General features: G+C 42.7%; 2 protein-coding genes across 2 annotated transcripts; both read left to right on the top strand.

Annotated features, from left to right (window-relative positions):
• The first annotated feature begins 1,273 nt into the window (after window positions 1–1,273).
• Window positions 1,274–1,831, top strand: LOC136492910 (dirigent protein 21-like). The gene has a single exon (XM_066488951.1). The coding sequence runs from the start codon at window positions 1,274–1,276 to the stop codon at window positions 1,829–1,831; it is 558 nt and encodes a 185-aa protein (XP_066345048.1).
• Window positions 1,832–3,086: 1,255 nt separating this feature from the next.
• LOC136490817 (protein MHF2 homolog) lies at window positions 3,087–23,168 on the top strand. The gene is made up of 5 exons (XM_066487004.1): window positions 3,087–3,142; window positions 3,259–3,342; window positions 3,446–3,485; window positions 22,731–22,784; window positions 22,880–23,168. Exons 1-5 carry the CDS (start codon window positions 3,089–3,091, stop codon window positions 22,981–22,983), a joined length of 336 nt encoding a protein of 111 aa, XP_066343101.1. The 5' UTR covers window positions 3,087–3,088; the 3' UTR covers window positions 22,984–23,168.
• The last annotated feature ends 389 nt before the right edge of the window (window positions 23,169–23,557 follow it).

Genomic DNA, 23,557 nt, shown 5'->3' with positions numbered 1-23,557 from the left:
CGCCGGCTCGCCACCTCGCTAGCAGGTGCGCCCGTTGAGATCGAACCCAGCAAAATGGCCATGCAAAACGCGTGCCAGACCCCCAAACGCGAGCAAGAACGGCCAAAAAAAACGCACCGAACTGGTCTGTGCCATGCAAAATTCAGGACGCTTGGAAAAATATCACGCGCATGAGAGAGCTCGAACCGTGCGCACCTCTTGCCTCAGGCCGCGACGCGCTCACCGCTCCAACTACCAACGTTTGTTGCTTGAGAAGTACCTACAACCGTATTTAATAAGGACAAACAAAGAAAAAAAAAACTCGATCGACAAGGGTTATGACGGCCTCTCGGTTTTCCATTTAAGAAGAAGATCTTTTCACACAAATCGAGAAAACTCCCGAACCCCCGTCCACATCCTGACGCAGCGGTATCCTTGGTCAGTGAGATGGCGTCTGCCGGACCTAGGCCGTGCGGCACTCAAGGCGCACACATACGGACCACAAGTTGGGCCAGACTCCGGGCCGGACCATTACTGCGCTTTGGCACATGGGACGGACGAGGAGATTTTTTTAACCTCAGCTTAAAATTCGCTCCCACAGGGAGTCAAACTCAGGACCTGAGGAGTGACGCCAAGCCACCTAACCGATTCAACTAGGCGCCCTTTGGCTAAACAGAGAAAAATACACCCTAATTAATTACTCCTTGGTATGCTAAGTGCTGTCATAAACGACTTCCTTTACCGGTATGGAGGGAGTACACATGAATTAACTGGAATGATAAATTAAGTGAAACCTTATTCTATGACTACCCTGGTCATCGTTGTTAACTGGCTTAGCTAGAATGGTTGACTATTGCAATGATTCTTTTATTATTTTGAAGTCTTAAGCTGCTATGATAAGGCACGGCAGTTAGAATGTTAGATCGATTTTTGTTTAAGCAAGCACACCATTCTTGCAGTGATTCTTTTATAGAGGAAGTCTGAAACTGCTAATGAAGCTGGTAGTTCATCAGCATGTAGTAATTTAAGTAAGCAACGGGAGAAGTTGGAACAACCAGCAGCTACAGGAAGGTAGCAGTTCGCAAGTCTCTTCGCACCAGCTACCTTCTTCGCGCGTTTACACGTGCATGCGCAGCAGAGCAGTGTACATACAATTGAAATGCAAGGCTGAATAATCGAGATGAAACAACCAGCTGGGGACGGTGTCGAGCCCGGGACACCATGGCTTCTTCCTGCAGCTGCCAACAAGCCTGTTGTACGCGCATTGATCTAGCTATAACCTCGAAAGGTCACCATGGCCACCTCCTCGCCGATGTTCTCTCTCTTCTTGCTCCTCATGGCATCGTCGTCTTCAACCACCACCGTTCTTGCATCCAGCGGCGAAGACAGCGGCCTGACGCACATCCATCTCTATTCTCTACCTCCACGCGACGTTCAAGGGGGACAACACGCGACCGCGATCAGCTCGGTGGCGTCCCCGCGGGGCTCCAGCTCGTCGTTCGGGTCCGTGGGCGTGCTCGACGACGAGCTGCGCGTCGGCCGGGACCGGGCGTCCGAGCTCGTCGGGCGGTTTCAGGGAATCGTCGTCGGCACCGACGTTGACGGGGGCGCCGAGTTCCTGACTTCCTTCACCTGCGTGTTCACCGCCGGCGAGTACAAGGGGAGCACGCTGTCCATGCAGGGCCCCGTTCTCGGGTTCAACGGCACCATCGAGCGCCCCCTGGTGGGCGGCACCGGGAAGTTCAGGTTGGCCCGCGGCTACTCCCTGTTCAAGCTGCTGGGAAACCCGACTCCGGCGACGGTCCTCTTCGAGATCGACCTGTTCGTGCTCATGTACCGGGGCAAGTACTAGCTGGTGGTCTAAGGTGCTAGGCTGCAGAGCTAGAGAAGTGGCCAGTTAAAGCATGCCTCGTTGACTTCCAGCGTGATCGGGCAGCTCGTATTCGGCTTATAAGTCTTAGCTTATCAGCCAACGAATAATATATTTTTCTCAAACTAAATCAGCTATCAATACTTTTAACTATGGCTTATAAGCCGATCCAGCCGAAACGAACAGGCTGTTCATCGAATTCTTCCGTCTACTTCGTTCACGGTTTGTTTGTGTATTGACAATAAAGATGTCTCATGACATTTTTTTTTAAAAAAAATCTCTGGAGTTTTATTGCGCCATGACATGCATTTGTAAGTTGTAACTTTGTATCAGTGTGCGGATCATAGCATGCTACTGATGTTTTGTTTTGAGAATGAAGAACAGGCAGGAGATCTGCCATTCAAGCATGCTAACGAAGTAATGATATTGGGCAGAGAGAGATGCAGAGTATTATGGCCCGCTTACCCTATATTTGGCTTGTTCGGCTTTTTTTTTCAGCCGGAACAGTGTTTTTCTCTCACAATAATTCAGCCGGAACAGCGTTTTTCAGCCAAGTTTCAGACCAACGAACGGGGCCTATGAAAACAAACACAGCCTCACCTGTTTTGTGCACACAACATCTTCATTAGGTCACGGCGTCACGCTGCGGCGAACACGATAAAATATCCAGTCTACACTTAAACTAAGACATAGTACCTTAGGACTAAGTGCGTGTTTGGGACTGTTCTACAAACTCTGCTTCACAAATTTCATCGTCGAGCAGCTCCACAAAAGACCTAGAGTTTGTGAAGCACCCTTTAGATGCTCTCACAAGTCCACATTTTCTTCTCAAACGGAGTACATGGAGTTGAATTTGTTTGGCTTAAAAAACATGGAGCGGAAGAAGCAAGTGGTTTAGCCATAGACTTGCCCTAGAACACGAATCATTAAAAAAATACAAATGGGTTTAGAGTTAAGTAAGGCCCTATTCGACTGGCCGAAAAAACGACTGATGCTGATTTATTATGAGAGAAAAATAAGTCTCCCGAGTCCCGATGAGCCCTGTATGGCTGTATGGATTTTTCACATCGAAACGAAGTCCAGCCTACGACTCCCTGAACGGCCCACGGAGGCCCAATTGTGTAGGCCCTTCTATCGTGACGCCGCCGTCCCTGCTGCGTTCTGCCCCAGGTGGCCCAGTTCTCCTTCCTTCCTTGCTGCGCACAGCGCACCCCCTGTCCTGCGAAATCGCGAGCCGGCATGGACGTAGATGGGACGACGGGCAACTCGCCCGCCTTCGAGACATTCGATCCTGTTAGTTTCTCGCACGAACCACAACGGACCCTCCCTCTGATTTTCCTTCCGGCTGCAACTCCTGTTATCCGATTTGTGTTGATTTATCTGATGACGCGCTGTTGGGATTTGAGCAGGACCTGATTCACGCCATCTTCAAGCTGGTGTGGAGGCGGCGGGCGGGGAAGGGCGGCGGCGGCAATGAGGACATCGACGTCGAGGTGATTCGTTGGTCCCCCGTAACCTAGATGTTCAGGCTTTTTTACTGTCCCTTCACCTTCTACTGACCTGTGTGCTTTATTATTTTCTAATAATAATCGTCAGCCTGCTCCAGAGACCTCGAGGAGAAATCGGAGTACAACTGGTAAGAGAGTCCTTTCCTTCTTTAGTCTTTACTAGAGCTAGCGGCATGAAATGGCTTCCAGGAAGTACACGTGTTGGTGCAGCCAAATGGCATCCGTTTGCAAAGAACCTGTTAATGTTTCCCCAGTAGCTAATCGGGGTGTTCGGCTGGTACGCATGGACGCTCGGCTGGTTTTGGATGATTTAATAGCGTTCTGAAACAATCCAAGACTATACCAGTCGAACACGTCGATTCGTAGCAGATTTCTGTGTAACCGCACCTACATGCCTCAAGCGTCCAAGACTGCACCAAGAATGTGTCCTCTTGCGCAACCAAGTGTAAGTACGAGTAAAGAAAAATGTGCTTAAACTTTTGTCTCCCAACATAGGTGTGCATAGCATATGCCCATTAGACAAAAATTTTTGTTACAAGTTATTTCCGAAATTACTAAGGGGTCTGCATAAATCCAATTCGTAGCAGATTTCTGTGTGGCAAGCCATGCACTTAACAGGTTTGATCAGTTATTCATCAACCACTCTTCCATTTGCTCTGATTAGTAGTTGTAACAGTAAACACTTATCTTTGCTCTGGTTCGTAGTTGTAACAGTAAACACTTATCTTGTCACCTAGCACACACAAATTCTTTTAGCTTAGCACTGTTGTATTTCTTAGGACTCAATCGAGTTAAGTTCACCAAATCGGGTACATAGAATAGGAATACATATTCAAGATTCACAGTATATACACAAAACCTAATGCATGAACTACAGAGATATAAAGGGAGGAAAAGGGGTAGGTGAAATAGGTAGTCGTAGACCATCGAAGGCCGTAGTGGTCGAAGTCGTCGGAGTGGTGGAAGCGCCGGCCGCGGCCTCGTTCGCTGATGCCATCTGCGCGCCGGCAGCGACGTTCGGTGGAGAGAGAGGAGTCGGTGCAGTGGCGTCCTTGGCGGCAGCGTGTGCGTCGTGGTGGCGTTGCCGGCGTCGGTGGTGCTTCCCGTCGCTGGCAGCACCCCTTCTCAAGATCGGGTTAGGGTTAAGATGTCGGTGGGGTGACTGGCGGCGCGATTAACCTCGTACTGCGAGCCCCGGCCCCCACCTTTCCTTTATAGCGCCGTGCGACGGGGGCCCACCAACCATGTAGGGTTGAGCACCCCCGATCAGGACGTGAGAACAAGGCCCAAAGGCCGTTGGGCCTAATGGCGTGGGAGATCAATCCAACATTCTCCCCCTTGATCTCTCATCACTTTCTTCGTTATTCAATTCTTACTCAAAACTTTTGATTCATATTTTTCTTGCTTCCATCCTATTTCATTACAGATTTGTGCATAGAACTGTCCCATCGTCACAGCAATTAGTGCCGTTAGACTAACAGCCATAATACACTTCTCCGTTTTGGAATGTAAACTTTCTTTGGGCCCTTCGTATGTTCGGAAATCATAGGCTTTCCCTTAAACCGATGCTGGCTACGTGTTCTCTGAACACGTTGAGTGGTAAGCCCTTTGTGAGCGGATCCGCGAGCATTTTCTCTGTACTTATATGCTCAAGATTTATTATATGATCCCGAACTTTATCTTTCACAACATAGTACTTTATGTCAATGTGTTTGGCAGCACCACTTGACCTATTGTTGTGAGCGTACTGTACCGCTGGATTGTTATCACAATACAATCTCAGTGGTTCATTTATATTATCAATCACTTTCAATCCGGGTATGAATTTCTTCAGCCAATTCACATGTCCCGTTGCCTCATAGTGAAAGTGCATCTAGCCCTTTAGTGGGTTTTGGATGATTGAATGACAACGTGATTAAAGAACTAACCTGTTTGCTAAGTGTGGACAGGTAATAGGTTATCCCACAGGTACTTAATGAAAGACAAAATGATGTGTTGTTGTATAAACAATCTAGTTCAAGCACAAGACAACAATGCAAATGGAATTCATGCAAATGCTTGTTTATTGTGGGATTTCCATGTACTATGTGAAAGCAAGCTCATGAGTATTAGTTAATGAGACATGAGGGATTGCATATGGAATGGTCTCATATTTGAAGCTTGCTAAATTGAAATAAAAAAGATAACAATACATATGAATGGATGATTCAACACAAGATGTGACTTAATGGCTTGAGATGGTGAAGATAGCAAGGAAAGGCTTCGAGGTACTAAGCAAGGGTGAAGGGCAAGCGATGGCTTGGCGGCTGAAGAACCTAGCTAGGGTAAAGAAGAAAGTACTTGCATTTAGTTGAGGTACTAATCAAGCTAAGATGGTCATATTGATGTGAAGGATCAAATCTATATTGGACAAGTTGATTAAAGTGACTTGATGCATTTGGAGTCATTCATATTTGATGAATGGAATCAAGTCACGTGCTCAAGATGGCTATGCTCAAGTGACAAGATCAATATTGATATGTTGGCACCCTCACTTGATGAAGATTAAAAGACACGGCATCAATTTAAAGAAGATCAACTCAAAAGGTTTAATTTCTTTTTTCTTTTAATCTTGAGTTAATAGGTATGCCGTACTATTAAGAGGGATGCAAGTTTAGGTGGTCTGAGGAAGATAGAGTGCTCAAGCATAATAATAAAATCAAAAGAGAGACACTCTAGCACTTCACGAGCATATAGAATAATTTTCTGTGACTATCGGTGTCAGAAGTCCCGACGTAAGCCGGAACTCCCGACAGTCGGAAGTCATGACTCTTGCCGGAAGTGCTGACTCCCAGTCATAGCCTGCGTGGTGACTGTGGACGTCGGAAGTCCCGACGTGAGTCGGAACTCCCGACAGTCGGAAGTCCCGACCCAAGCTGGGAGTCCCGGCATCGATGGTTCTACTGACCTACTGACTGTGCACGTCGGAAGTCCCGACGTTCATCGGAAGTTCCGACCGTCGGAAGTCCCAATGTTCGTCGGAAGTTCCAACGTTGGCTGTCTCGAGTGAACTTTGACCTTGCATGAACAGTGTTTTCTTCATACATCGGAAGTCCCGAGATCTGCGTCGGAACTCCCGACGTAGATCTGGACGGTTAGATTTTGCCTTGGAGTATATATACCCCTCTTCTCATTTCTAACCGTTGCCCACTCATTTCATTGCAACGAACACTCAGCCAAAACAGCCCCCAAGCATTCTAGGCTCGCCACTCTTCTCTCCTTTGCCTCCAACTTCAATTCCTAAAGGGTTTGAGTGATTGGAGAGTGGATTGAGTGAGAAAAACACTTTGAGCAAGCTTGAGCACTTGATTTCTTTGTCAAGCCGGTTTGATTTGCATTTGTTACTCTTGGGGATTTTCCCCTAGCCGGCGAGGCGTCGCCCAAGAGCTTCCATCTTGTGGAAGAGCCTTGGGAAGTTTGTATTACTCTTGATTTCTAGTGAAGAAACTCAAGTGACCTTTGTGGTATCCTTGAGTGAGGCAAGGAGGTGGAAGAGACTCCGACCAAAGTGGTCACCTCAACAACGAGGACGTAGGAGCTCTTTTGTGGGGCTGCCAAACCTCAGGATAAATTCTTGTCTCCTGCGTGCTTGTTGTTGTTGTGATTTGCTCGAAATTACATGTATTTGGTTGTCTTCTTCTCTCTAGCTATTTCTTAGGGTTTGGGCCTCGATCTACGGAGTGGTGGCTTATCAACGTCAAGAGAGTGACCCAACACCTTACCTTACCACTAGGAAGTGGGTTTGTAAGTTATCAGCATCACAAAGTTCATTTTAGCACTTGTAGTTCATTTCCCGTAGGGGTCGGAAGTGCTGACAGTTTGCGTCGGAAGTTCTGACCCAAACTGTCGGGACTTCTGACATGTCGGAAGTTATGACCCAAACTGTCGGGACTTCCGACATTAACTGACTAGTGCATTTTGATTCAACTCTTTGGTTGCCGTTGTTTGGCTCCCTAGGTTTATCTAGTATCTTTTATATACTTTGTGGCTAACTTGTGAGGGGTTGTATTACTCTGATTTGGAGTTTCTATTTTGGAAACTCCTATTACTAATCGTTTCTGCTTTTAAAGGTGTTGATTTTTCAGAAACGCCTATTCACCCCCCTCTAGGCGACATCCTAGATCCTTTCAATTGGTATCAGAGCGAGGTTCTCACCTAAAGCTTCACCGCTATGAGAAAAGGATGTCGATGCCTATCGAGTTGGAGCCGATGCTTCTGCAAAATAATAGTTCAAACTTTCTACCTTGGTCAATTCATGTACTCAATGCTTTTAGAGATATTAGTCCTCTTGTTGAGCATATTATGTTTGCAAGCATACCTCTTCCTATAGTTGATTGGAGCAACTATAAGAATTTATCAAAAGATGAAGAAATATGCGTGCAACTCAATGCTCAAGCTATCAATATCATTTTGAGTACATTGAGTGCAGAGGTTCAAGATGAGGCAATATTCAATGGACAACCACCTCCTGAGAGTGCTCATCTCATTTGGACCAAACTCGTTGAGGTATATGGAAAATCCAAATGCGATGATGCACTTGAGGTCGAGTCAATGGAAAATATGTCTATTATGTCTTCATACAGCGAAGAAGCCTCACAAGACCTCAAGAGCATCGAGCCAGAGCAAGAGGTGCAAGCCGAGGCGACTGCGCTGTCTGCAAGCACATACCAGACGTGTCCAGTATCCCTACCAGACGTGTCCGGTATGGCCGAGGCAACCGGACAGCAGACAGTCTGTGATGATGAGGCTCAAGCCCGGTGGAGGCCAAGTGATGAGTCAACCTCAGTATCTCATGATACTCATCACTTGTGTCTCATGGCCAAGAAAAGCAAGAAGAAGGCTAGCAAGAAAGATCAAGCCAAGGAGATAGCACGAGTAGATGATCATAAAGAGAGTGATATTGAAATTGAAGATAGCTACACTCTTGATCATCTAAGCAACAAAGACAAGCTCATTCTCATGAAGCTAGTTGAGAAGAATGATGAGCTAGAGGAAGAGAATGAGAAACAAGAGCAATCACTTCAAAATCAAGAAAAGTTTCTCATCTCCAAATTGCAAGAGCTAAAGGCCATAAATGAGAGGTATGAAAAATTATCAATTGAGCATGCTTTAGTTACTAACTCCTCTTCTAGTGTTTCACAACTAGAGAAGGAAAACTTTGAGCTCAAGGCAAAATTAGATGAACTCTCAAGCAAATATAATGTGCTACAAGCAAACTATGTTCATCTCAAGTGCTCTCATGAAGAATTAGTAGAATCAAGCATCATGCTTGAGGTGGCTCATGAGGTTGTGATTACAACGGTAAAATCATCTCAACCTCCCACTCACACACTCACTTGTACACAATCTCAATTGAATATTTCTTGTGCTAATGAGTGTGCTTCTCAAGCAAGCCAATCTTCGATTGAGCAAAAATTTATAGAAAATGTAGAGCTTAAGGAAGAAGTGGAAAGGCTAAGAAATGATGTGATTCGATTGAAGGGTAAGGAGAGAGCACAACCTTTGCAAGATAACCGTGTTAACATGGTGAAGAAGCTTGAGAAGGGTTCAAACCTTGCTTCCTCCAAATCCCAACAAAAGAATCACATTTCAAGCAAGGCCAACACAACCAAGAGCAAGAAACATGGAAAAAGACTATGCTATGGTTGTGGAGTGAATGGACATGAGATTACCATGTGTCCACACAAGAGTTGGGCCGACAAGTGTGAAGTGGCCGATCAAACGGCCTCAAACAAGTTGGCCAACCAAAGGAAAAGTGATGGACAAAGCACTTATCTCATATGCAAGAAGTTGGGGCATCCAACCAAGAAATGCCCAATGTACAAGGAGGCAAGAAAGGAAGCCCAAGTTGCAACAAGAAGATACTATGGATGCAATGAGATGGGCCACAAGGTTGATGAATGTCCATACAAGCAAAACAAGCATAGAGCAAACAAAGGTCGCATATGCTATGCTTATGGAAGAAAGAGGCATCTAAGCTATGATTGCCCAAATGGTAACATCCCTAAGCCGAACACATTTGTTTATGATAATATGCTTAGGAAGACCACAAATAGAATTAGCACTAGCAAGGTGATGTGTTCACCACAAACTAGTACTAAGGCCATTTGGGTGCCTAAGCACTTGTTGACTAACCCAAAAGGACCCAACAAGAGTTGGGTACCAAAATGTGCTTAGGTTGATAATGTAGGTACTTGGTGGTGAGATAATAGCTTCGGGGTGGTTGAGCAAGCAAATTGAAAATATTCACTCAATCTATCAATCAATTCTTATCATAATCTCATATATGGTTGACCCGAAGATAAATCAATGACCATATCGTTTACTTCATCTCTACCATTGGTAACAAGTACCTAAAGACCTTATAGGATAGCCACTTTGTGTTTAGTGCTCAATGGCTCACAAATAAGCATATTTGTGAAATAATTGGAAGTGACTAATTAGTTTTATTTAACCATTATCATATTTGCCATGTGATGCTTTTAATGGCTCTCTAGTAGAGCAATGCATTTGTTCAGATGCAGGCATACAAGAAGTACTAGAGCTAAAACGAAGAATCACAAGCAGCGCTTCAATTGTTTCTGTCCTGCGCCTACCAGACATGTCTGGTATGGCTAGGGTAGAAAGGAAAAGTGTTTATGTTCTTCACATGCCGGACGTGTCCGGTATGTCTACCGGACGTGTCTGGTATGGCAGGAACCAGAGCACTAATTGGGATGCAATTGAGGTTTGATCCATATGATTTCATATATCCTTAATTTGCTCAGAAGCTTGTGATCTATCAAATCTAAGTGGGTTGTGAGTATGTCTCAATGAAATTTAAATATGGCAAATTACTTTGTGTTGGTCAAAATAGAAAATTGACTCCCAAATTCTTAAAAGAATAAAGTGCTTGTTGAAAGTCATTCAAATTACTTGTGGTACTTATTTAGGGGGAGCTCAATTTCTATTTTGCACCATTGTGGACTAACAAAATTATCTAGTATTATTTGTAGTCCTTTGGATGAAAATTGATTTCATATATGGTATGATTATTTGACAAGTGAGGTCAACATGATGTTGTCATGCCATGTATTATCTCAGTGGCGATATTGTGGGCTCAAGACAAAGGTATGTATTTATATACATGCATTGTAAGTGCATCTAAGGCCCTTTATATGCTAGTGTGTGCATTTGTGTGATATAGGATAGATGTTTTTGGATCTTTGTGACCTAGTCATGTCATATTGTGATTATTGCTACCCTTGGTTGATTATTTGCCTAATCACATGTGACATGGTTCTCTCAAGTCCATAAAAATCCCTATATCCGTCTAAAATCTCTCTCAAGTTTTTGAAAATCATAAATTTGCCAAATATTCAAAAAAGAGAAAATCAATTCTTGGCTAATTCATGTCCCCTAAGTGAGGATCCTAAGCCTATTTCAATCGATGCAAATATTATGCCTAGGAAGGTTTGTTATGGTACCTTATTGGTTAGTATTGCAAAAAAAATGCTATTCATACTAAGACTATGCCTAAGTATGTTGCGTCTAACATGAGAGGACCCAAACTAGTTTGGGTACCATCGAAAAGTGGATGATCGTTTGTAGGTACCATGGCATTGGAGACTTGATTCAATGGAATTATTATTGTTCATCTTATGTTGAGTCAAGTATTGAAACCTAGTGCAATTCTATCCCAATGCCAAGTCAAAATTGAGTGAAGTCCATATGCTATCAACATACAAGTGTCATATTCAAATTGTGGACATTTATTGATATATTTGAAGGCCTGCAAATAAGTGGAGTTGAAGCTTGCAAAGATGATCATAAGCTATCAAGGTATATCTCTTGTTGATCAAAGTTTATTTGGGTGCATATGAGTTAATTGAATTGGATATATATGCATATGTTGCTTGCTATGAGATGTTTGAATGGATTAAATGCTTAAGTAATCAAGTTTGAAGTTGGTTTGATTGGATATATTCATAAGATTTCTTCTAGTAAGTGGTTTGAATGGACATATGTCTTGTGAGAGTATTCAAACAAGTTGATTTCAAGTTTGGTTCAATTTGAAGAAAAATAGCTCAATTATTGAAATCTATCCAATATTGAAAATCTGAGGTAGCAGTGATCATAGACATGTTTGAGTAACCAAATCTATTTGTATTGGCTTGAAATTTGGTCTGCATGCTCTACACTTATGGTATTAGTTGTTGTGCAAATTTCATGAGATTTGGATAAGTGATACTTCGGATTTGGAGTAGATCTTGTCAGCTATAGTGCAGCAGTTTTCAGCATGTAGCAGTATGGAAAGATATGAAATCTGGTAGCAATAAAGAAGTTAAAAGAAGCTAAAATTTTTACAGCTACTAGAAAACTTAGTGTGTCACATCTTCACCAAATTTCATGATTTTTGGATATATACTTTGGGAGATATGATTTATTCTTTGAAGAGTACAGAATCTGCTAGGAAAGTGACAATTATTGGATTGATCAAAAGTCACTTAGATGCAAAGGTCCCCAAATTAGAATCATATCTATAAGTGATTGAGGTACCTATGTTTTGGTTTTGGTTTGAGATAGAAGCATGACAAATGATGAGTACAAGACAATTTGTTTGAAGAGTATATCTGGTACGCATTTGGTACTCAAGCTAGAGATCAAGACTAAGATCAAGATGAAGATGAAGTTTAAGTTCTAGTAATAATTGGAGATCTTTTGATAGAAACAAAAGGACTTAAACAAGTAGAAAGAAAATGACTTAAAGAAGGATTCAAAGTTATTCATCAAATTAAGTCCAACAATATGGATCAATCAAACAAAATCTTTCAAGTGGATCAAGTGGTTTTCTTTCAAGTTATTTCAAGTGAGTATCAAGGATGGTTCTTTGGAGAGAGGTCACTTCGCCCTAGGCTTGGATGGCTAAAATTGAAGTGGTAATCTAAAGGGATATTTGAGGTACTTGGTTGAAGAAAATCAAGAGATTGGTCTAGAAAGCAAGCAACACCCAAAAGAGAACAAGTCATGAAATTTCAAGTGGTATCATGAAATTTCAAGTGGTATTACAAGTGGTGCATCTTTTAGTTCTCTCAAGCAAGCAATGATCAAAGAAGAAGCAAGCCAACCACAACAAGAAGAGTGCACTTGATCATTAGTGATTCTCAATTCATATGGGTGAAGAATATGAATTCAAAGAATTAGTATCTATTGGTCTTCACCAAGCTTATAATTGGACTTCATGGTGCTATTGGAGAAATGAATTAAAATCTATATGACTATCTTCCTCTCCAATATAGCAAAGGTATCATTGTATTGTGCATGATCATTTTTCATCCCTTACTAGTATGCGGTTAGTGCATATAGTACATGCTTATAGGATCATGCATTACAAATGAATTTTTTTTAGATTCATAGACTACCACTATTGCTTGAATGATTATATGATCTAGTGGTTAGTGTATGAGTTTGTTCATGAGCTAGTAAACCCATGTACTTGATCTATTTTGAATTGCAAACAAGTGACAAGTACAACCTCTTTAAGATGACAAAGGGGGAGAGTTTAATACAAAGGGAGAGATTAGTACAAAGTTTGAACCTTAAGCACCCTTTGTGCTTTGTGTGACAGCTTGTAGCCCCTTTGTCCTTAGTATGTCGTTGTTGGACCTTTATGGTGATAGATGACAAAGGGGGAGAGAGACTGATTAAAGCTTCGGGATAGTTTCATTTGATTATCTTTGTACCTAAAGATATGTACTGCAGACTGTCGTTTCTTGTTTTTGAGCTTCATTGATGTATCTTGAGATAGATTGCATCATGTGAGAGATAAGACTTACTTATGCTTTATCTATGTATCTCTTGAGACATGATCTTTATTTATATTTTAGTGGCTTGTGGACTTGAGAAAATGTGTAATGAGTGCTATGTGTGAATTACATATGTTATTTTTATTTTCATACGGACTATGCATGCTAGAATGAAAATATTTGATGTGATGCCTTTATATTTATTCTTGTGTGATATATCTTGTCATATGCATCACGGTTTCACTTTGTCATACACACATGCACCCCATGGATGCAATGATTTAGGGGGAGTCTCCTATATGTTTTAGTATGTGCAATTGACATTTGAGGTCATTTTGTGAATTCTAATCATAAGCACATATTAAGGGGGAGCCTCTCATAAATCATTGAACCAAAAAGTTTAAATGTTTATATTATTTTGTAAGCTTTAATCAAGTTATCATCAATCACCAAAAAGGGGGAGATTGAAAGTGCATCTAGCCCTTTAGTGGGTTTTGGATGATTGAATGACAACGTGATTAAAGAACTAACCTGTTTGCTAAGTGTGGACAGGTAATAGGTTATCCCACAGGTACTTAATGAAAGCCAAAATGATGTGTTGTTGTATAAACAATCTAGTTCAAGCACAAGACAACAATGCAAATGGAATTCATGCAAATGCTTGTTTATTGTGGGATTTCCATGTACTATGTGAAAGCAAGCTCATGAGTATTAGTTAATGAGACATGAGGGATTGTATATGAAATGGTCTCATATTTGAAGCTTGCTAAATTGAAATAAAAAAGATAACAATACATATGAATGAATGATTCAACACAAGATGTGACTTAATGGCTTGAGATAGTGAAGATAGCAATGAAAGGCTTCGAGGTACTAAGCAAGGGTGAAGGGCAAGCGATGGCTTGGCGGCTGAAGAACCTAGCTAGGGTGAAGAAGAAAGTACTTGCATTTAGTTGAGGTACTAATCAAGCTAAGATGGTCATATTGATGTGAAGGATCAAATCTATATTGGACAAGTTGATTAAAGTGACTTGATGCATTTGGAGTCATTCATATTTGATGAATGGAATCAAGTCACTTGCTCAAGATGGCTATGCTCAAGTGACAAGATCAATATTGACATGTTGGCACCCTCACTTGATGAAGATTGAAAAACACGGCATCAATTTAAAGAAGATCAACTCAAAAGGTTTAATTTCTTTTTTCTTTTGATCTTGAGTTAATAGGTATGCCGTACTATTAAGAGGGATGCAAGTTTAGGTGGTCTGAGGAAGATAGAGTGCTCAAGCATAATAATAAAATCAAAAGAGAGACACTCTAGCACTTCACGAGCACATAGAATAATTTTCTGTGACTGTCGGTGTCGGAAGTCCCGACGTAAGCTGGAACTCCCGACAGTCGAAAGTCATGACTCTTGCCGGAAGTGCTGACTCCTAGTCACAGCCTGCACGGTGACTGTGGACGTCGGAAGTCCCGACAGTCGGAAGTCCCGACCCAAGCCGGGAGTCCCGGCATCGATGGTTCTACTAACCTGCTGACTGTGCACGTCGGAAGTCTCGACGTTCATCAGAAGTTCCGACCGTCGGAAGTCCCGACGTTCGTCAGAAGTTCCAACATTGGCTATCTCGAGTGAACTTTGACCTTGCATGAACAGTGTTTTCTTCATACGTCGGAAGTCCTGAGATCTGCGTCGGAACTCCCGACGTAGATCTGAACGGTTAGATTTTGCCTTGGAGTATATATACCCCTCTTCTCATTTCTAACCGTTGCCCACTCATTTCATTGCAACGAACACTCGGCCAAAACAGCCCCCAAGCATTCTAGGCTCGCCACTCTTCTCTCCTTTGCCTCCAACTTTAATTCCTAAAGGGTTTGAGTGATTGGAGAGTGGATTAAGTGAGAAAAACACTTTGAGCAAGCTTGAGCACTTGATTTCTTCGTCAAGCCGGTTTGATTTGCATTTGTTACTCTTGGGGATTTTCCCCTAGCCGGCGAGGCGTCGCCCAAGAGCTTCCATCTTGTGGAAGAGCCTTGGAAAGTTTGTATTACTCTTGATTTCTAGTGAAGAAACTTAAGTGACCTTTGTGGTATCCTTGAGTGAGGCAAGGAGGTGGAAGAGACTCTGACCAAAGTGGTCACCTCAACAACGAGGACGTAGGAGCTCCTTTGTGGGGCTGCCGAACCTCAGGATAAATTCTTGTCTTCTGCGTGCTTGTTGTTGTTGTGATTTGCTCGAAATTACATGTATTTGGTTGTCTTCTTCTCTCTAGCTATTTCTTAGGGTTTGGGCCTCGATCTACGGAGTGGTGGCTTATCAACGTCAAGAGAGTGACCCAACACCTTACCTTACCACTAGGAATATGGTTTGTAAGTTATCGGCATCACAAAGTTCATTTTAGCACTTGTAGTTCATTTCCCGTAGGGGTCGGAAGTGCTGACAGTTTGCGTCGGAAGTTCTGACCCAAACTGTCGGGACTTCTGACATGTCGAAAGTTCTAACCCAAACATCGGGACTTCTGACACGTCGGAAGTTCTGACCCAAACTATTGGGACTTCCGACATTAACTGACTAGTGCATTTTGATTCAACTCTTTGGTTGCCACTGTTTGGCTCCCTAGGTTTATCTAGTATCTTTTATATACTTTGTGGCTAACTTGTGAGGGGTTGTATTACTCTGATTTGGAGTTTCCATTTTGGAAACTCCTATTATTAATTGTTTCTGCTTTTAAAGGTGTTGATTCTTCAGAAACGCCTATTCACCCCCCCCCCTCTAGGCGACATCCTAGATCCTTTCACATAGCATGCTATAAACTCGGCATACATTGTCGAGGATGTAGTTACGGTTTGTTTGGAGCTTTTTCACGATATAGCCCCTCCTGCGAGAGTAAATACATATCCTGACGTGGATTTTCTTTCTTCTCCCGCATAATCAGAATCTGAATACCTCTCTATCTGCAGGGAATCAGATCTTCTATACGTAAGCATGAGGCCTTTCGTACCCTGCAAATAATGCATGACTTTCTTCACTAATTTTCAATGTTCAATTCCTAGATTCTTTTGATATCTATCAAGTAACCCGGTAACAAAAGCTAAGTCAGGGCATGTACACACTTGAACATATTGTAAACTTCCAACAGCTGAAGCATATGGTACCACTTTCATTCGGTCAATTTCATATTGGTTCTTAGAACACTGATGTTCCCCAAATCTATCACCCTTGACTATAGGAGCAGGTGAAGGACTACACGCATGCATACTAAATTTCTTCAGGACCTTTTCTATGTATGCCTTTTGCGATAATCCTAGAACCCCATTTCTTCTGTCTTGGTGAATCTCTATTCTCAAAACGAACGAGGCCTCACCGAGATCTTTCATATCAAAGTTTGAGGACAAGAATTTCTTCATTTCTATTAGTAGATTGATATCACTACTAGCAAGCAAGATATCATCCACATACAAAATTAGGAATATGTACTTTCCATTCTTGAACTTTGCATAAACGCAATTGTCCTCAACATTTTCTTTAAACCCAAAACCTTTTATCGTTCTATCAAACTTCAAATACCACTGTCTTGAAGCTTGCTTCAATCCGTAGATTGATTTCTTCAGGCGGCATCCCATATTTTCCTTTCCTTTTACGACAAAATCTTTCGGTTGTGCCATATAAACATTTTCTTCTAAATCCCTGTTTAGGAAAGCCGTCTTTACATCTATTTGATGTAACTCCAAATCATAGTGGGCTACAAGTGCCATTATAATTCTGAAGGAATCTTTACATAAGACTGGAGAAAACGTCTCATTGTAATCAATCCTTCTCTTTGCGTGAAGCCTTTCACCATAAGTCACGCTTTAAATCTTTCTATATTCCCTTGGGAGTCATATTTCGTTTTGTAGACCCATTTACAGCCTACTATTTTGGCTCCTTTAGGAATATTTTCTAAGTCCCAAACTTTATTGGTACTCATTGATTTTAATTCATCTTCCATGGCCTTAAGCCACTTTGATGAGTGGTCGCTTCTCATGGCTTCTTCAAATGAGGTGGGATCATCCCCCATCTAAAATTCTTCTGTTTCATAAATTTCATAGTCATCAGTAATAGCTGATCTTCTTATTCTTTGAGACCTTCTAGGTGCCTCTAGCACTTGTTCCACATTGGGCTGTTGTTGTTCTTTCTCATGTGCAACATTTGGTTCTATAGGTTCCTCAATGATAGGTTCCTCAAGGATAGGTTCCTCATGTTTATTCATTGTCGCCACGAGAGAACTTGCAACAGGTGTTGGCACTACAGTGTCCTTCACTGTTGGTGCAACAGCAGCAGGTAGCGTGAAGAATGATTCTTCAACCATCGGAGTGGGTACATGTACCCACTTTTCCTGTAGGCTGATTTCTCGTGCTACCATGCTCCCCCTGATCATGTTATCCTCCAAGAACACAGCGTGTCTTGTTTCTACAATCTTCGTATGTCTGTCAGGACAATAGAAGCGATATCCTTTCGATCTTTCTGGATAGCCAATAAAATGGCAGCTGACTGTCTTGGAGTCCAACTTTCATATGTTTGGGTTAAACACTTTCGCCTCAGCTGGACAGCCCCACATACGCAAATGGTTAAGTGAGAGTTCTCTTCCTGTCCATAATTCATACAGTGTTTTAGGCACCGATTTACTTGGTACTCGATTAAGTATGTGAATGGTGGTTTTCAGTGCCTCCATCCATAAACTAATCGGTAATGTGGAGTAACTCATCATGATTCTTACCATATCCATTAAGGTACGGTTACGTCTTTCAGCCACTCCATTCTGCTGAGGCTCCCCTGGTGTGGAGTACTGAGCAACTATGCCATTTTCCTGTAGGAACCTTGCAAATGGTCCAGGAATTTGGCCATATGGGGTATGTCGCCCATAGTACTCTCCACCTCGGTCTGATCGTACTATCTTGATTTTCTTATTGTGCTGATTTCCAACTTCAGCTTTAAATATTTTGAATTTATCCAATGCTTCCGGTCTTTCTTTAATTGGATAAATATTGCCATAACGAGAGTAGTCGTCTGTGAATGTTATAAACGAGTTATAACCATCCACACTTTTCATAGGAAAAGGACCACATATGTCTGTGTGGATTATTTCTAAAATTCATGTGCTTCGTTTGACATCTTTCTTAATTTTCTTGACATACTTTCCTTTGATACAATCAACACATTGTTCTAAATCTGAAAATTCTAAGTGCGGGAGAATTGATTTTTTAACCAATCGTTCTATTCTCCCCCTCGAAATATGGCCCAAACGATAATGCCATAATTTCGAAGAGACATAATCAATTCTCTTTCGCTTCTTAGTTACATTCGCAGATGGGGAATCATTCACATTCTCATCGCATACATTGTTCGCATTCTCAGCAGGAGATAACAAATAAAGCTTGTCTTGTCGGAAGGCAAGACCAATACATTTATTATCAACCAGTATCTTACACTTGCCATCACTAAAATGGCAATCAATTCCATCATCATCAAGTTTCGAAACGCTTATCAAATTTCTACGCAAAGAGGGAACATAAAGTACTTCTTTAAGTCTAAGTACAAAACTATTATTCAATTCTAAAGAAAAAACTTCAATGGCTTCAACATTGGCTTGCACTCCATTTGCAACTTTAATCGTTCTTTCTCCTCTTTGTAAGGTTCTCGTCCCACTTAACCCCGGTAATAAATTTGCAACATGAGTAGTTGCTCCTGAATCAACCCACCAAGTGGATTTATCATAACATAAATATAGGGATTCATCTACAAATATAATAAATTTATTACCTTTCTTTAGCAGAGATTTCAGGAAGTCTGGACAATCCCTCTTGTAGTGTCCCTTCTTGAAGCAGTGCTTGCACTGATCTTTTTCAGCTCCACCATACTGCTGATTCTCAGAATCCAGGGGTTTCTTTCCCTGTGAATTGGAGGAAGAGGCCTTATCCCACTTAGGTTTCTCTTGTGGTTTAGAATTCTTGCCATTAAAGTTCTTTCTTTTGTTATCCTTCACAAAATGAGCGGTTTCACCCTGTGAGGACTTTATCCTCTCCTCTTCTTGAGCACACGTTGAGATGAGTCTTTCTATGCCCCATCTTTTAGGCTACATATTGTAGTTCACAATGAAGGTGTCATATTCTTTTGGCAAAGAAGCAAAAATTAAATGAATCAGGAAATCCTCCTCCTTCAAATTCATTTCCTTTAGCTTAGATGCCGTAGTGTTCATCTTCAAAATGTGCTCTCTTATGCTACCACCAGTGAATTTCTCATTCACAAGCTTCTTAATCAGTGAATTTGCTGTGGCCTTGGTAGACCCAGTAAACTGACTCTTGATTTTCTCAAGATATTCTTTGGCAGTAGCACATTCAGGGATTGAGCCCCTTATCTGTTCTTCTATGGTGACTTTGGCCACCAACAGGCACTTGCGGTTGGAGAGAGTCCATTGTCTATGTTCAAGGTCATATTTCATTCTTATTTTAGCATGATCACGCTTTCGAGCAGCGAAATTAGCGTCAGATTCATTTTCACCTCTCACTGGGTCCTCTGGCTCAGTAGGACACGGTGAGGTGATGGCAAAATCGACCTCTCCCAACGCAAGTTCCAATTCATACTTCTCCCGCCACATACGGTGATTAGTCCCATTGAGTGTCGGGATGTTGGCAATGTTCACAATGTATTTGCCTCCTAAAATCACACCAGAGTAAGTAAGAAATATTTATACATAAAATTTCATGCTTTAACTCAACGTTGGTCAAATTAAAACTTATAATTCATCCATGCAAATATTTTACATCACCGTTGGGTAGAAGTAAAATTAATGCACAATTTCTCATGGATCAAAATTATAATATTATTATTAACAACGTTGGTCAGAAAATAACAACATCATAATCTCATCAAAATTATCAGAAATTCATCACTTTTCCTAAAATTAAATTATCTCGTTGGTTCAAATTTAATCAAAAGAGAACGAAAATTATCATGCACAACGGAAACTTAATAATCTTTCATATTATTATTTTCTAGAAGCACTAAAAAATTCACTGTTTTCTGAGCAAAATATCGTTGGATAAAATTTGCACAGAAAAATTATATCAAAATCATTCAAATTCATCAAAAAATATGCATTAAAATTACTCCTGGAAAATAATAACAAAATTTTTATTTCATTTCAGCCCAGCGCGGCCCAGCTCGCCCATACGCGCGGCCCAGCCAGCAGCGCGCGCTGCAGCGGCCCATCTTTCCGCGCCCGCACAGGCCGCACCCAGGCCGCTACCTGGGCCTGGGCCGGCAAAGTGCCGCGCGCGCTCGCGCCCGCCTGGGCCGGCGACGGCCCGAGCATCCGTGGCCGTTGGTTCTGATCGGACGGTCGCGCGTCGTCTTCGGGCGAACAAAAATGGCCTCTGACCGCGTCCTCCCGAACCCTAGAGCCATTCGCTCCTCCCTCTTCTCTCTCTACTCTCTCTCTCAGCTGCAGCAGCGAGGCGAGCGCAGCCGAGAGGGACTCGAAGGCGGAGGAGCGGGCGATCCATGGCGCCGTCGCCGGCCCCCTCGCTGGCGCGCATGCTCCCCAACGGGTGAGCACGCCGCCGTCGAGCGGCCTGGCCGCAGCGCCCCTTTGGCCGAGCCCGGCGAGCGGCTGCCCCCCCCCCCCGGCCCTTCTTCTCCCGCGCCGGTGAAGGGACATCCGACGCGCGTCGAGGTAGACTTTCTTCTCCCTTCGGATTCGATTTCTATCTTCTTTCTTTTCTTTTCGAGTTCATCCGAATGGGAGACTAGGGTTAGGGTTAGGGTTCCGACCCTTCTTTTGTTTGATTCGAGTTCTCCAAGGTTATCCCATTTCCCCTCTTTGGATTTGGGTCTGATTTTCTCTTATACGAAAGGATTTAGATCTAGGGTTCGGGTTAGTTTGACCGATTTGAAATCGGTTCAATTTGATTTCTTTCTTTCGCCCGATTCACAATCGAATGTCTCTGTTCTTCTTTCTATTTTCTTTTTCCCGATCCGGTTTCTTCTCTAACCTAGCTCCGGTACCATTGTTGTATTTCTTAGGACTCAATCGAGTCAAGTTCACCAAATCAGGTACATAGAATAGGAATACATGTTCAAGATTCACAGTATATACACAAAACCTAATGCATGAACTACAAAGATATAAATGGAACAAAAGGGGTAGGTGAAATAGGTAGTCGCAGACCATCGAAGGCTGTAGTGGTCGAAGCCATCGGAGTGGTGGAAGCGCCGGCCGCGGCCTCGTTCGCTGACGCCATCTGCGCGCCGACAGCGACGTTCGGTGGAGAGAGAGGAGTCGGTGCAGTGGCGTCCTTGGCGGCGGCGTGTGCGTCGTGGTGGCGTTGCCGGCGTCGGTGGTGCTTCCCGTCGCTGGCAGCGCCCCTTCTCAAGATCGGGTTAGGGTTAGGATGTCGGTGGGGTGACTGGCGGCGCGGTGAACCTCGTACTGCGAGCCCCGGCCCCCACCTTTCCTTTATAGCGCTGTGCGACAGGGGCCCACCAACCATGTAGGGTTGGGCGCCCCCGATCAGGGCGCGAGAACAAGGCCCAAAGGCCGTTGGGCCTAATGGCGTGGGAAATCAATCCAACAAGCACCACTTTCCTGTCCAAGTAGATGGCTTTTATACCTTCAAAGTGTGAGCTGTATTGCTACAGCAGATGTAATATCATCTTATTGCCAATAGCTATATGAAGTGGGTAAGACAATTTTACATTGTTTGTCACCAATTGACTTGTGTAACCGCACCTACATGCCTCAAGCGTTCAAGGCTGTCTGCGCAAAGCACTGCTCCTTAGGTTATGTAGAGTCTCATGTGTTACTTGGGCCTTGGGGGGCACCCATTTGAACATCGGCTGCAAGAAGTCCGTGCCAGCCACCGTAGGCCAGACAAAGATTTTATTTGCTTTGTTATCAAGTTTTAGCTTGGTTTGATTGTTAGGATTGGAACTGGGTTGTTAGACATGCACGTTGTTTGTTAGCTTGGATGGATTTGTAATGAGCAGCTCTATATATGAGGAATGACTGAACTGGGAAATCAAGCTTGAAAAGAGCCTCCTTCCCTGTGTTCCATCTAATGCAGCTCAAGGGCTCGAGTTGTTTCTCCAACCCCATCCCACATCATCATGAGTAGTGTTTTTTTTAGAAAAAAAAAAGAACTACCTGTTCTTTTGTCTAGATTGGAACTAGATGGTGTATGGTTCCCAGATACTATGTTAAAACCGGTTCCTAACTTTGGTATTTTTGGCCTTGTTATGTCTTAGTGGCTTAATTCTGCTTGTGACTCGAGGTAAGAGTTTCAGTAAGATGAAACTTGGTGAACAAATGGTGTTCTTTAACGAAAATGGCGGGACTCTTTAAAAAAAACAAATATAAGAGATGAAGAATTGACACCACAAAGAGTTCGAAAGATGTATTTGACTCAATTATCGTCACCCTTTGGTTTCTAGTGGACAATATACAGTTGAAAGTAACTTCACTGAGTGCATGGTCCTTGTTCATGATATGCTAACATGATATGTTCACCTGACAGCCAATGCAAATGCTCTCAAAGTCAGCTGCGAACTTCTGCGAATATTTGTTACAGGTTTGCACCTCTGAAAAAATGCTGCATCACTACAAGCTAATTGATGTTGGGGAAGTAATTCCATTTCGGTAGTTTAACTTAAATTTCTCTTGCAGAGGCTATTCAACGCTCTGCTTTTATCGCTGAAGCGGAGGATGGTAGTGTCATCGAACCCACCCACCTGGAGCGTGTGTTGCCACAACTGCTCTTAGACTTTTGAGGTACCCCATGGAGCTTCCAAAACTGTTTATCTGGGCGAATGCATTTATCCAAGCGTGTCTGGCATGAAAGGATAAAGAAGATGCCCGGATGCATCAGCGGAATCGTATGCCTGATCAATGTCTTGTCACGTGATATTAAAAAAATCAATGTCTTGTAAACACACGCAGCTTCTACATCGCTTTAAGAAATTGTTACAAATGCATTTCTTGGAATATTTTCGTGCTGTTATGGTATTTGACATAACAAAACACAGCCCAGCCGTCATCACCGCGCCTGGAGCTCAGAATCCAGGTGAAAAATATGTGAGCCTGCAGTATATTGTCTTGTTTGCTGTAACACGGACTCTAAAGCCTAAACTGATGACTATTTATAATGAAGGATCGAAACGGGCGACCAGAGAGAGGGTGAATGGTCGCGGAAGCCAAAAATAATTTCTAACCCTTCCCCTAAACACAAAACCTGATTAAATCACGTTTTTCAAATCTGGCCAGAACTCTATGTACCTAGTAAACCTGATGTGGACGAAAATCCGTAACTCCGATCGACCTAAAAATTTGTCAGATTAAACTAGA

Source organism: Miscanthus floridulus, chromosome 11, assembly GCF_019320115.1.
Source record: "Miscanthus floridulus cultivar M001 chromosome 11, ASM1932011v1, whole genome shotgun sequence".
NCBI classification, from domain to species: domain Eukaryota; kingdom Viridiplantae; phylum Streptophyta; class Magnoliopsida; order Poales; family Poaceae; genus Miscanthus; species Miscanthus floridulus.
The sequence above is the reverse complement of the archived record's forward strand: the minus strand, read 5'-3'. Positions and strand labels throughout refer to the sequence as shown.

Coding starts and splice junctions, on each gene's coding strand:
- LOC136492910 (XM_066488951.1), top strand. CDS start 1,274: ATGGCCACCTCCTCGCCGATGTTCTCTCTCTTCTTGCTCCTCATGGCA.
- LOC136490817 (XM_066487004.1), top strand. CDS start 3,089: ATGGACGTAGATGGGACGACGGGCAACTCGCCCGCCTTCGAGACATTC. Junction 3,486..22,730: donor GAGAAATCGGAGTACAACTG/GTAAGAGAGTCC, acceptor TTCACCTGACAG/CCAATGCAAATGCTCTCAAA. Junction 22,785..22,879: donor TCTGCGAATATTTGTTACAG/GTTTGCACCTCT, acceptor TTTCTCTTGCAG/AGGCTATTCAACGCTCTGCT.